Here is a 12968-nt window from a genome sequence, read left to right as displayed (position 1 = left end):
CGCCTTTAGTCCCAGCCCTCGGGAGGCAGAGGTAGGAGGATTGCCATGAGTTCGAGGCCACCCTGAGGCTCCATAGTGAATTCCAGGTCAGCCTGGGCTAGAGTGAGACCCTACCTCGATAACCCCCCCCCAAAAAAAAAGTATTACATTTATTAACAGCAAGAAAGTACCCTTTTATGCCATACTGGACTGTAAAAGTAGTTCTTTAGTTGGTTAAGAATCTGTCTTTTAAGGGGCTGGAGAGATGGCTTAGCAGTTAAGGCATTTTGCCTACAAAGCCAAAGGACCCAGGTTCGATTCCCCAGGACCCAAGTAAGCCAGATACACAAGGGGATACACATATCTGGAGTTCATTTGCAGTGGCTGGAGGCCCTGGCACACCCCTTCTCTCTCTCCCTCTCTCTGCCTCTTTCTCTCTCTCTCTCAAATAAGTAAATAAAAATAAAGTTAAAAAAAATCTGTCTTTTAAAAGAGCACATCTGATTTGGAGTTAATTTTGGGAAGAGTAAGAAAGCTTTTGGATGGGCTGGAGAGATGGTTTAGTGGTTAAGGTGCTTGACTGCAGAGTCAAAGGACTCAGGTTCAGTATCCACATAAGCCAGATGCACAAGGTAGTGCATGTCTCTGGAGTTCATTTGCAGCAGCTGAAGGCCCTGGCGCACCCATTCTCCCCCCACCCCACCCCCCACTCACAAACACACACAAAATAAATTTTAAAAATGTTTCAAAGCTTTGGGTGGTTTCCCTGGTCATGTTTCTTGTTCTTCAGGGCTTCACATCACAGATGAGTTCCAGCAGGGTGCTGTGCTCTGAGTAGCAACTGCTCTGTGCAGCTCAGCTTCTCAGTCTGCCAGATCGGATCCCATGCTCTTGTTTTGGGTTTTGTTTTTTTCCTCTTTTTCTGTTTTGTTTTTTGGCCAGCATAATATGTAATTATATCAATTTAATTTAGAAAATCGAGTTTTAAGTTTTTAGACTCAGTCACAACAAACTAGTTGCAGCATCTGTTGGAAGTAGGTATCACTCTGTGTGTTGCATTGCATGCATTCTTTGTGAGGTTTTTATAAATGACTTTTAGCCTTCACTAGTCAGTTGTTTCACACTCATACATGTGTGTATGTATGTGCACACACTATGACAAAAATGTCACAACACAGAGTCTTTAGCACTAAATTTATTTTGATGCCCACCACCCTCATCAGTTTGGTTTTTATCTATTTTTTTCATGTTTTTCTTTAAATTTGCTTGTATTCAGTCTATTTCACCACTTTATACTGAAATGTATATTGGGAAATCACTTGGTTTTTTTTTTTAAAAAAAAAAAGTGTGTGTGAGAGAGAGAGAGAGAGAAAGAGAGAGAGAGAGAAGAATGGACCCTAGGCCTTGCCCAGGTTAGGCAGGCACTCTACCATTCAGCTGCATCCCTAGCCCTCTTTACAAAATTTGAGTTGGGGGCTCCTTAAGTTGCCCAAGATTCCCTTGCTTCCACCTTCTGAATAACTGGAAGGACAAATGTCACTACCACACTTGGTTCCATCTTTTTGTAAGTCGGTAATCACTACCAGACTTACTGCGTAGACTTTGTAATTGTTATGTTATTTATTTATTTATTTATTTATTTATTTATTTATTTATTTATTTTGGGGTTTTTAAGATAGTATATCACTGTAGCTCAGGCTGACCTGGAACTCACTGTATAGTCTCAGACTGGCCTTGAACTCACAGCCATCCTCCTGCCTCTGCCTCCTGAGTGCTGGGATTAAAGGTGTGCGCACTTAGGCTGAACCAAGGTCTCTTGTGTTAGCGCTTATCACTGAGCTATCTTCCCCTGTTCTTAGCATGTGTATTGCAAAATTCTTAAGTGTTCACAGTCAGTTTTGCCCTTGAAGTCGTAGCTTCCTAATGCTGTTTCACAACATGGGTTTATGCATCTTCCCAGAGAGCACGCATGCCATCAGAAAGTTCTGCTGGCTGTGTTGGCGCATGTTCTTGCCAGAACTTCCCAGCCTCCTTCCTTTTCAACATTTCCTTTGTTTCACACCACATGTGATTTCTCTCCCATCTTACTTTCTAAGTTGAGCTTGAACATGGAAATGGCCATATCCCCTTGTGTCTATACTTCTTTCCAATAGGGTCCTCTGGACAAGGATTAAAATCTTGACATTGTGGAGTTTTTGTCCATTGCCATGACTACCTCTCCTCGTCATGTTCATGCTGAGGCTATCTAGTTGTGAGCAGTCCTGACGTACACTTAAGTTTGTCTGAACGGTCTCCACTGTCAGAACCGCCTGAGCACACTTTGTGTTCCTAATAGGTGCAGGTCTGAGTATAACTAAAGCATTTTTTTTCTAAAAATTTCAAAATACTTTTCCCATCCCTTAAAAAACTCATTGACTTGTTATCTTTCTAGTTTGATACCAAACTAGAAACCAAACTTTTCAGCCTATTGGGATATCCAGTATCAGCACGGACTTCCTCTAGTGCAACACATGCTGGCTGTGGAACGTAACAGGTTGTTTTTCTTTCTGAGAGTATTTCTAATTCCCAGGCTGGCCTTGCACTCTTGGTCTCAAGTGATCCTGCTGCCTTAGTTTCCCTCCAGAGTAACTGGGAACATGTCACCATGTTGCTGGCTCACTGGGTTTTCTTCCCTGCCTTTCATGCTGTTGATGACTTGAGTCCCCAGCAGTTTGCATAGCCCTTGCCAGCACTACGCAAGCTGGCAGCAGGGCACTGCTTCCATCTCACTTCACCATGTAATTTTTCATGTCCTGTGACCACAGCCTGTGGTGTCTTCAGCAGTAGGTTCTTTCCATTTAGATCTAGTGGGTAACTAAGTGTTGTGGCAGTGACCTGCATTGCTTTAGGGGACTCCCTGACCGACAGCTCATTGTGTGGGGTGGGGGGAGTTTGGCCCTGCGATTTACCACCAAGACCCACGGTTCTATGGTAAAGCACCATTACAGGTGCTTCTGCCCAGACTACCCCATCTCTTAAGAGAGTTTTTAATTAGCTATCCAGGAGGAAGGTTTCAATGGTAATGACTCATGTTCTCTCTAGTCCTCCTCAGACCCTTACAGCCCTGTCTTCTGACCTTCCTCTTAGCCGCCAGGTAGTCCTGCCAGCTTCTCCCTCTCCAAAGCCGTGTGCTAGCTTCCTTCCCAGCACTGCTTTGCTGACTGCAGCTCATGAACAAATAAGCAATTTTATGTTAGGATCCACATACAAGATAGAACATAGGACATTTGTCTTTCTGGGCTTGCATGACTCCATTAGTATGAATTTTTTCCAAGTCAATTTTTCTGCAGATTTCATAATTTCATTATTCCTTAGTGCTGAGTAGAATTCACTTTGTGATGTGTACCACGTCTTCATTAGCTATCCATCCATCAGTTGATGGGCATCTGGCCTGTTTCGAGTTCCCGGCTATTGTGAATAGAACAACAATAAACATCACTGGGCAGATATCTGTATAGTAAAGAATAATCTTTAGGATATATGCCCAGGAGTGTTATAGCTGAATCAAATGATAGATTTATTTTTAGATTTTTGAGGAGCCTTCATGCTGATTTCCAAAGTGGCTATACAAGTGTGTACTCCCATCAACAGTGGATGAAGGTTTCTCTTTCCCTATAGCATTTGTTGGCATTTTGATTTGTTTGTTTGTTTGTTTGTTTCATGATAGCCATTTTGACTGGTGTGAGATGGAATCTCAAAGTAATTCTCTGATGGCTAAAGATATTGAACATGTTTTTAGATGTTTATTGGTCATTTCTATTTCTCTTTAAAAATATTATTTATTTATGAGACAGGGGGGCACATAGAGAAAGAGAGAAAGGGCATGCCAGGACCTCTAGTCAATGCAAATGAACTCCAGACACATGCACCGCCTTGTACATCTGGCTTTACGTGGGTACTGGGAAATCAAACTTGAATCCTTAGACTTTGCAGGCAAGTGCCCTAACTGCTGAGCCATCTCTGCAGCCTGGCCTTTTTTATTTCTTCTTTTGAGAACTATGAGTTCAGTTCCTTGGGTTGATTGAGTTTTTATTGCTTAGTTTTTTGAGTTCTTTGTAGAATCTAGATATTAAACCTCTGTTGGATGTATAGCTGGCAAATATTTTCTCCCATTCTGTTGATTGTCTGTTGACTGTGTTGTTGATGGTCTATACAATAACTTTTTCACTTTATGAGTTCCCAGTGGTGAAAGTGATTGTCTCATTCCCTGGGCTACTGGGATCTTATTCAGAAAGTGTTTACCTATGCCTGTATCTTAAGTGCTCTCTCTAGTTTTTCTTCTAATAATTTCAGAGTTTCAGGTCTTATATTGAGGTAGTTGATCCATTTGGAGTTGATATTTGTGCAGGGTGGCAGAAGAGGTTCTAGATTCATTCTCCCACATGTGGTTATCCAGTTTCTCCAGCTCTTTCTGGAGCTGTCTTATGTCCAGTATGTGTTTTGGCCCCTTTGTCAAAGATCAGGTGGTTGTAGTTACATGAACTTAAACCTGAATCTTCTGTTCTGCTCCATTGCTCTATGTATCTTTTTCTACCAGTACCCTGCTGTTTTTGTTTTGAGATCAGGTATGGTGATATCACCTGCAGTGTTTTGTTTTGTTTTTAAGGTAAGGTCTCACTCTAGCCCAGGATGATCTGGAATTCACTATGTAGTCCCAGGCTGACCTCAAGCTCTCAGTGATTCTCCTACCTCTGCCTCCCAAGTGCTGGGATTAAAGGTGTGCGCCACCATAAGAGTTTTGATACTTTGTTTTTCTATTTGTCTGAAGAGTAGTGCTGGAATTTTGATTGGAATTGCATTGAATCTGTATATTGCTTTTGGTAAGGTGGCCTTTTCTACAATATTAATTCTAACTCTCCGTAAGCATAGTTGGTCTTTCCATCTTCTTGTGCCGTCCTCAGTTTCTTTCTTCAGTATTCTAATGCTTACTAAGTCACTTTTTTTTCCCAAGGTAGAGTCTCACTTTAGCCCAGGCTGACCTGCAGTTCATTACTCAGGCTAGTCTTGAACTCACAGTGATTCTTCTACCTCAGCCTCCAGTGTGCTGGGATTAAAGGCATGCACCACGAAGCCCAGCCCAATCAATAAGTGACTTAAAAAAAATATGTACATATATATATATATATATGTATATATATGGCTGGAGAGATGAATCACTGGTTAAGGCTATTGCCTGCAAAGCCAAATGACCCAGGTTTGATTCCCCAGGATCCATGTTAGCCAGATGCACAAGGTGGCACATGCATCTGGAATTTGTTTGCAGTGGCAGGAGGTCCTGGCACATCTGTTTTTCTGTTTGTCTCTCAAATAAATAAAAATAAAAAATTTAAAAATACTTAATTACTTGAGAGAGGTGCAGATAGAGAAAAATGAGATGCAGAGAGAGATTCAGATAGAGAGATGAGATACAGAAAGAAAATGGGCACCCAGGTCCTTAGGCTTTGCAGGCAAGTACCTTAATGGCTAAGCCATCTCTTCAGCCTCCATAAGTGACTTTTGGAAAACAAAAAGATTTCTGTTTATTTATCTTTTGCTTACAGAGTATGTGTGTTTTGCATTGCACCTGTACCTACTGTAGCATTCAGGATGTGGGATTTCATAAAGAAAGGCTTTTGAATCTGCATTCTTGCCACTTAGTGATCATCATTACGTGCTGCATGTCTGCTGTAACTTTGTTGACTCAGCACTGGGGGAGCTTTCAGTTTTCCTTTGAAAACAATTTTATTATGAAGAAATGCTTAAGAAATACAGACTGCAGACACCTTTTGAATTTAATATCCTTAGAGTTGCTTGTTTTTTGTTTTTTTTATGTGCTGTAGGTGAAAGATATGATCCTGAGCCCAAATCAAAATGGGACGAAGAGTGGGATAAAAACAAGAGTGCTTTTCCATTCAGTGATAAATTAGGTGAACTGAGTGATAAAATTGGAAGCACAATTGATGACACCATCAGCAAGTTCCGGAGGAAAGACAGAGAAGACTCCCCAGAACGATGCAGGTATTAAGATTTACCTGTGGGTCTCTCTGCTAACTTTATGCAACTTGGTTGTCTGTGTATATATATGCGTGTGGTGGGGGGATTCATTTGAAGTTCAACTATTTTTTTTTTTTTTGTTTATTTGCAAGCAGAGAGAGAGAAGAGAGACGGACACAGAGACAATGGGCGCACCAGGGCTTCCAGCCACAGCAAATGAACTCCAGATGCATGCGCCCCTTGTGCATCTGGCTAACGTTGGGTCCTGGGCAGTCGAACCTGGGTCCTCTGTCTTCACAAGCAAACACCTTAACCATTGAGCCATTTCTCCAGCCCTAAATATTTTTTTAAATACATCCCCCCACCGTCTGGTTAAGATCTTGTGTTCACAGGAACACCCTGTGAGTTCAGAGGGCTGCTGCTCCTTGTGATGCCCCCCCCCGCGTGTGCGCGCGCACACACACACACACACACACACATTGTAACCTGACAGAAGATCTTGTGTAACTTGTTCATTGGTTCACAACTGGAGAATCAGCATTGATACACTTCAGTTAACAAAAGTGTATAGTGTATCGTGGGTTCCTGACCATGGCGTTGGAAAGATAGATAATATTCCCGTGTCATGGGGAATAGTATCACTGCCCTAAAAAATCTCCTGGGCAGAAGTGTGGGACAGCTCATGAGTTTACTAATCATCCTTTCCTGGAAGCCATGCTGTTGTGCCCTCTGCCAGCCCAGGTTTGCCACCAGTGCTGCTGCAGAAAGCAGGTTAAGAGCTGTGCGAAGAAGAACGCCGCTGGCTGTGCTCTCTGTGTCTCTGTTTCCGACGGCGCTCACACGTCCACTGCTTGCTTGTTCTGGCTGCTTATCCTCCCTTAGAAGTTGCTTTTCTCCAGGAAAAACTTGTACAAATTATTTTTCATTCTGACATCAGATGAACCAGAGATCTAAAATAATGCTGAGGAAAAATGAAATTTATGTATGGATTTTAAACCAGAAGTTGTTGTATAAACCTATATTCTCAAAATCTTCATTTTCTGAGGGTGGAGCATTTGCACTTAGTTTTATATGGAATAATCGAAGTGAAACCTAGACCCACTCAGACTGTGTGCCTGTGTTAGTCATAACACAGACCCTTTACATGAGATCCTTTCTAACTAACATCTTTATCCTACATAAAAGTTCTTGATAATTCAGATTTAGGAGCCATTGCAATGCAGATCCAATGAAAACAATCTGATTTTGGAATAAGTTCTGAAATATTTGTTTAGTGGATTTTCAGTATGCTTCCATGTTTATTAAATTTCTAGGGTGCCTATTTTTGAAGACTTTCAAAAACGTGTTCCTTGAAGTGACAGAATTTATTTCAGTACTTTGAACTTACCTATTTCACAACTTCTAGCTATTTAATACTGAAGTATGCATATGTTAATGATAAGCACTGCATGTTAGGAAACAGTGCCAACTTAAATACTCTGCTATTTTTTTATTCATTAATGTTCTTGTGACTTAATGTGTGAAAGTTGTTGATTTGGTTTGGAAAACAGTGGCCACATATTTGGTTGCTGTTTCCTGAAGTGGAAGAAGAGTCAGCTAAGCCATTTAGTTAGTAGTGACTATGTATATTCTTTTTAAAATTACTTATTTATGTATTTACTTACTTATTTGGAAAAGAGGAAGGGAGGAAGTAAGTATAAGTGCACCAAGGCCTCTTGCCAATGCGAACGAACTCCAGACACATGTCTTCCTTTGTGCAGCTTATAAATGTTGCATTGGTCCTGAGGAATCAAACCCAGGAAGTCAGGTTTTCAAGCAAACACCTTTAACCACTGAGCCATGTCTCTAGCCACCTATATATTCTTTTTGCTTTTTTTTTTTTTTTTTTCCCCAGGAAGGGTCTCACTCTAGCCTAGGCTGGCCTCGAACTCAAGAGTGAGCCTCCTGCCGTGGCCCATTGTCAGCCTGTGCAAGGCCGGGGTTCAGGGTGTGCGTCCCCATGCGGCTCGCGTGTGCTCACACTGCCAGTTTGTTCCCTTTGCCCTCCATATTCAGCTTTCCTTCCCTGCTTTGTTTCCCACCTGCTTTCACTGCATGTCCCCTGAGAGGATATGAAGGATTCTGCTGGAATTCCTACCTCTTTGGTAGACAAGATTAAGAGTGGCCACACACACACAGCATACCAGTTCCTAATAGGACACATCGGGAACTTTTCACCTTGGAGTGTTTGTGAAAGCTCAGTGTATCTATGGACACACTGATGTGACCTCTGACATGCTACCAGAACTACTTTGTTAGTGTATGTGAGTCACATTCCTGAACACATAAAATATTGTTGTGCACTAAGATAAAACTGGGTACCAAACAATAAGGAACAGCCTTTTTTTTTTTTTTTTTGAGGTAGGGTTTCACTCGTAACCCAGGCTGACCTGGAATTCACTATGAAGTCTCAGGCTGGCCTTGAATTCATGGCAATCCCCTACTTCTGCCTCCCAAGTGCTGGGATTAAAAGTGTGTGCCACACACCCAGCTGAACGAGCAATTTTACTTGGGTAATTCATTATCTGAAACTTAAGTAATTTTCTTGTTGTTTGGGTTATTTTCATGTATCACAACTTGTAAGTTCCCTGACAAGCTTGCATGTAAAGTATATACTTAACCTCTTTGCTTTGTGTGGGAAGACATTCTTTTTGATCCTTGATTTATACAAGTTCCAAATTGGTTTGTATTTAAATAGAAATTGCTTTAGATTAGTCTGAGTTAAATTGTATCAGTAATAGTCATAGTTTAAAGGAGTAATTCAAGCATTATGCTCCAGGATATTTATAAATTAAACCACCTACTCTAAAATGAGGTAACATAAGTAATGGAGCACACTTCAGCTTCTTGTCCAGGTTCTCGTTCTCCCTGTGCCCCCTCTTCCTGCCTCCCCTTTACTCCCCTGCCCCACTTTCTGTCCCCATCTCTTTCTTCTTCCCCTTCTCTCACTCTTCCTACTGGGACCCAGACAGAAAGCCACTGGCTTATTACTAGAACATAGACCAGAACTGCATTTTCACTCCCAGAACTTTTTCTCTGAAGGTTGGTTTTTGTGTGGTCTTGCTAGTTCACTTGGTCAGAAGCATTGAAGTTTTTTGGATGTGAACAAAAGGAAATTATTTCAAAAATATTTTAAATTTAGCTAAGTTCCTCTGAAGCACAATTATGAAATGTTTGATTTGATAATACAGTAAAATATAGTACAATTTTTAAGTACCTCCTATTTTTAGCATTTTTAACTTTTATATTTATTTTAGAGCAACAGACTGACAGGGAGAGAACGAGGCACATAGAGAATGGGCATGCCAGGGCTTGTAGCCACTGCAGTCGAATTCCAGACGCATGTACCCCCCTGTGCATCTGGATTACGTGGGTCCTGGGGAATCGCACTTCTAACCAGGGCCATTAACCTTCACAGGCAAGCGCTTAACCACTAAGCCATCTCTCCAGCCCGTTTTTATCAAATAGTATGCTACTGTTAACCTGTTCTGCTGACATTGTAATTTTGTTGTCATTGGCAGTCTCGTGTATCTCAGGCTGGCTGCAACCTCGCGTTGTAGCTGACAGGGCACTGCTGACCCTCCTGCCTCACCTCCCAAGTGGTAGGGTGACCAGATTAACATCACTATGCGCAGTATTTTGTTGTTTTCTTGTTGCTGTTTGGTTTGGTTTGGTTTGTTTTCTGAGGTAAAGTCTCATGCTAGTTCAGGCTGACCTGGAATTCACTATGTAGTCTCAGGTGCCTCAAACTCTCTATGATCCTCTTACTTCTGCCTCTCAAGTGCCAGGATTAAAAGTATGTGCCACCACACTCAGCTTATGTTTCTTATATGAGTGATGAAATTGTGTTATAAAAATGGAAATATGGGATCTCAGAGTTGCAGCACATGCCTGTAACCCCAGTACCTTAGAAGTAGACAAGATTAGGAGTTCAAGGTCATCTTCAGCTATAGTGAGTTTGAGACCAGCCTAGAAAGAAGTAAAAGAAGGACAAGGAAAGGAAGAAGGAATCTCTTGTATGTAATCCACTTAAAGAACATAGACAACAGGTACAGATGCTTGGATAACAGTTGGTTTTTATGGAATGCTAGTAATTTAGGATAATTAAGTTTTTAATCTAACAAGCAAAAACTGGTTATTTTAGGTGTTTTTGCTTTCCTTGTGCACGTTTATTTAAGCACTTTCAGCAGTGTTGCAGATGTACCGAGCAGATCTGCCTGGCGCCGCTTTGCCTCCCAGATGCATACGTGTCATTACTCAGGCAGCATGAATAACATTGTGTTGATCCCTGTCAAGTAGTCAAAGTGTGGGATTTTGGAGTTGGTGCATTTGAAATTCGTTCACTCAAATCACTGAGGACTCCATGTTAAGGTAATCCCAAGTCTTATTATTTTGCTTCATTTTCAATATCTTTTAGTGACAGCGACGAGGAAAAGAAAGTGAGAAGAGGCAGATCTCCCAAAGGTGAATTCAAAGACGAAGAAGAGACCGTGACGACAAAGCACATCCACATCACACAGGCCACGGAGACCACCACGACCAGACACAAGCGCACAGCAAACCCCTCGAAAACCATCGATCTCGGAGCAGCAGCACATTACACGGGGGACAAGGCCAGTCCAGAGCAGAATGCTTCAACACTCACACCTCAGTCTTCAGTTAAGGTGGGAGTCGCAGCAGTTACACACTGGGCTCGTAGGCAAATGCCTTAATCGCTAAGCCATCTATCCAGCCCTGATTTCTTTCTTTCTTTCTCTCTTTCTTTCTTTTTTTAAAGATTTCTATGTATTTATTTATTTATTAGAAAGACAGAGTGAGAGAATGGGCACGCCAGGGCCTCTAGACGCATTCGCCAGCAAGCACCTTAACCACTAAGCATGTCTCCAGCCCCTGATTGATTTCTTATCAATGGTTTTGCTGCAGTTCATAGAATTGAATAGGAATTTGGCCTTTAATCTGCTCAATGTGAACCCATGAATTTAAAGGGGAACTTTATAAGACTTTATAGATCAGACTCCCACCCTGGATAGTTTTGTGCTATGATTTTAAAAATAACTATTATTAAAAACAGTGATTTTGAGAGCTGGAGAGATAGCTTAGGGGTTAAGCGCTCGCCTGTGAAGCCTAAGGACCCCGGTTCGAGGCTCGGTTCCCCAGGTCCCACGTTAGCCAGATGCACAAGGGGGCGCACGCGTCTGGAGTTCGTTTGCAGAGGCTGGAGGCCCTGGCGCGCCCATTTTCTCTCTCTCCCTCTATCTGTCTTTCTCTCTGTGTCTGTTGCTCTCAAATAAATAAATAATAAAAAAAAATTTTTTAAACAGTGATTTTGATATATAGTAAGAATTGAATATAATCTGGGAGGTGTTTTTTCCAAATGGAACTGCAGTTTGAAAAGAACTGTAGGTACTAGAATTGGAGATTGTTGTGGTCACGTGTGCCTGTAATCCCAGCACATGAATGGTTGACACAGAAAGATGGAGAATTTAAGACCAGCCTGGGCTACCGAACGAGTCTCTGCTTCAAAGCCTTGTGGAGAGTGGCCCCAGGGAAGGGAAAATGTTAGGGCTTGTCTAGTACTGGTTTTAAGATTAAAAAAAAGAGGATGCAAGGCCAGTGTTCTTTCCAAAGAAAATTAAATCTAGCCTTATTTAGTTGTCTATACTTATTTATGTCAAAATTCAGAAATAGACATGGATAGAATTGATTCTGGGGAAGAAATAGTAGCATTTTTTTCCTAACCCTATGTATGTATGTGTGTGTGCTGTGTTTTCAGACGCCAGTGCCTAGCAGCAAGTCATCAGGTGACCTTGTTGATCTGTTTGATGGCAGCAGCCAGTCAGCAGGTAAGCTTCCACAATGGCTTTTTCTCTTCAGGAATCTGGTTTCCATCATTTAAAAGAAACTCTAGAGCTGGAGAGATGGCTTAGCAGTTAAGGCACTTGCCTGTAAAGCCAAAGGACCAAGATTTGATTTCCTCAGGACCCATGTAAACCAGGTGTACAAGGTGGCACATGCATCTGGAGTTCATTTGCAGGGCGAGAGGCCTTGGCGTGTGTGTGTGTGTGTGTGTGTGTGTGTGTGTGTGTGTGTGTCTGTCTGTCTGTCTATCTATCTATCTATCTTAAATTTAAAAAGAAATATTAAAACTATTTCCACAAAAAAAGAAATTCTATCGTAGAATGAAAAAACAAAAGTTATTAGCTAGGTTTTAATCCCAGGTGCTTGAGAGACTGAGACAAAAATGATCTTATATAAGTTCAAATCCATCCTGGCCAAGACCCTGTCTCAAAATGTAAAAAGGGGTCCTGGAGAGATGGTTCAACAGTCTGAGCCTAAAGATCCAGGTTCAATTTCCCCAGTACTTAAAGCCAGATGCTCAAAGTGGCGCATACTTCTGGAGTCCATTTACAACAGCTGGAGGCCCTAGAACTCCCATTCTCTCTCTCTCTCCCTCTCTCTCTCTCTCAATCTCTATCTCTCTCTCTCTGCTTGCAAATAAATTTTTTTAAAAAAATTTTTTAATGTAAAAAAGGAGCTGGGTGTGGTGGCGCACGCTTTAATCCCAGCACTCAGGAGGCAGAGGTAGGGTTGTCAAGAGTTCAAGGCCACCCTGAGACTACATAGTTAATTCCAGGTCAGCCTGGATTAGAGTGAGATCCTACCTCAAAAAAGGAAAAAAAAAAATGTAGAAAGGGGGCAGAAAATATATCTTGGGAGTAGAATACTTGCCTAGCATGCATAAGACTTGGTTCAGTCCTTATTCTGCAACAGAATTATTTGTGTTGGATTTATTATCAGTGTGAAGTTAGTGAGCATTGGGTATTATTGGGTGAAAATTATTCAGTTGCCTAACAGGGAGAAGTAACAATTCAGTAACTTCTCTCGTTTGAAAACATCTTCATTAATTTATTTGCATGCACAAGTGAGAATGGGGAGAA

The 12968-nt window shown here is 41.6% G+C and overlaps 1 protein-coding gene across 2 annotated transcripts in view; it reads left to right on the top strand.

Moving 5' to 3' along the window:
- The window catches only part of Clint1 (clathrin interactor 1), a 65150-nt gene that overhangs the window by 35902 nt on the left and 16280 nt on the right, over positions 1-12968 (top strand). For both annotated transcript variants that reach the window (XM_004657479.2, XM_004657478.2), the window contains exons 6-8: positions 5838-6015; positions 10448-10694; positions 11804-11873. In XM_004657479.2, the coding sequence (XP_004657536.2) occupies positions 5838-6015; positions 10448-10694; positions 11804-11873 (495 nt within the window). The remainder of the gene's footprint in view (positions 1-5837; positions 6016-10447; positions 10695-11803; positions 11874-12968) is intronic.

This window comes from Jaculus jaculus, chromosome 6 (genome assembly GCF_020740685.1).
Source record: "Jaculus jaculus isolate mJacJac1 chromosome 6, mJacJac1.mat.Y.cur, whole genome shotgun sequence".
NCBI classification, from domain to species: Eukaryota; Metazoa; Chordata; class Mammalia; order Rodentia; family Dipodidae; genus Jaculus; species Jaculus jaculus.
The sequence above is the reverse complement of the archived record's forward strand: the minus strand, read 5'-3'. Positions and strand labels throughout refer to the sequence as shown.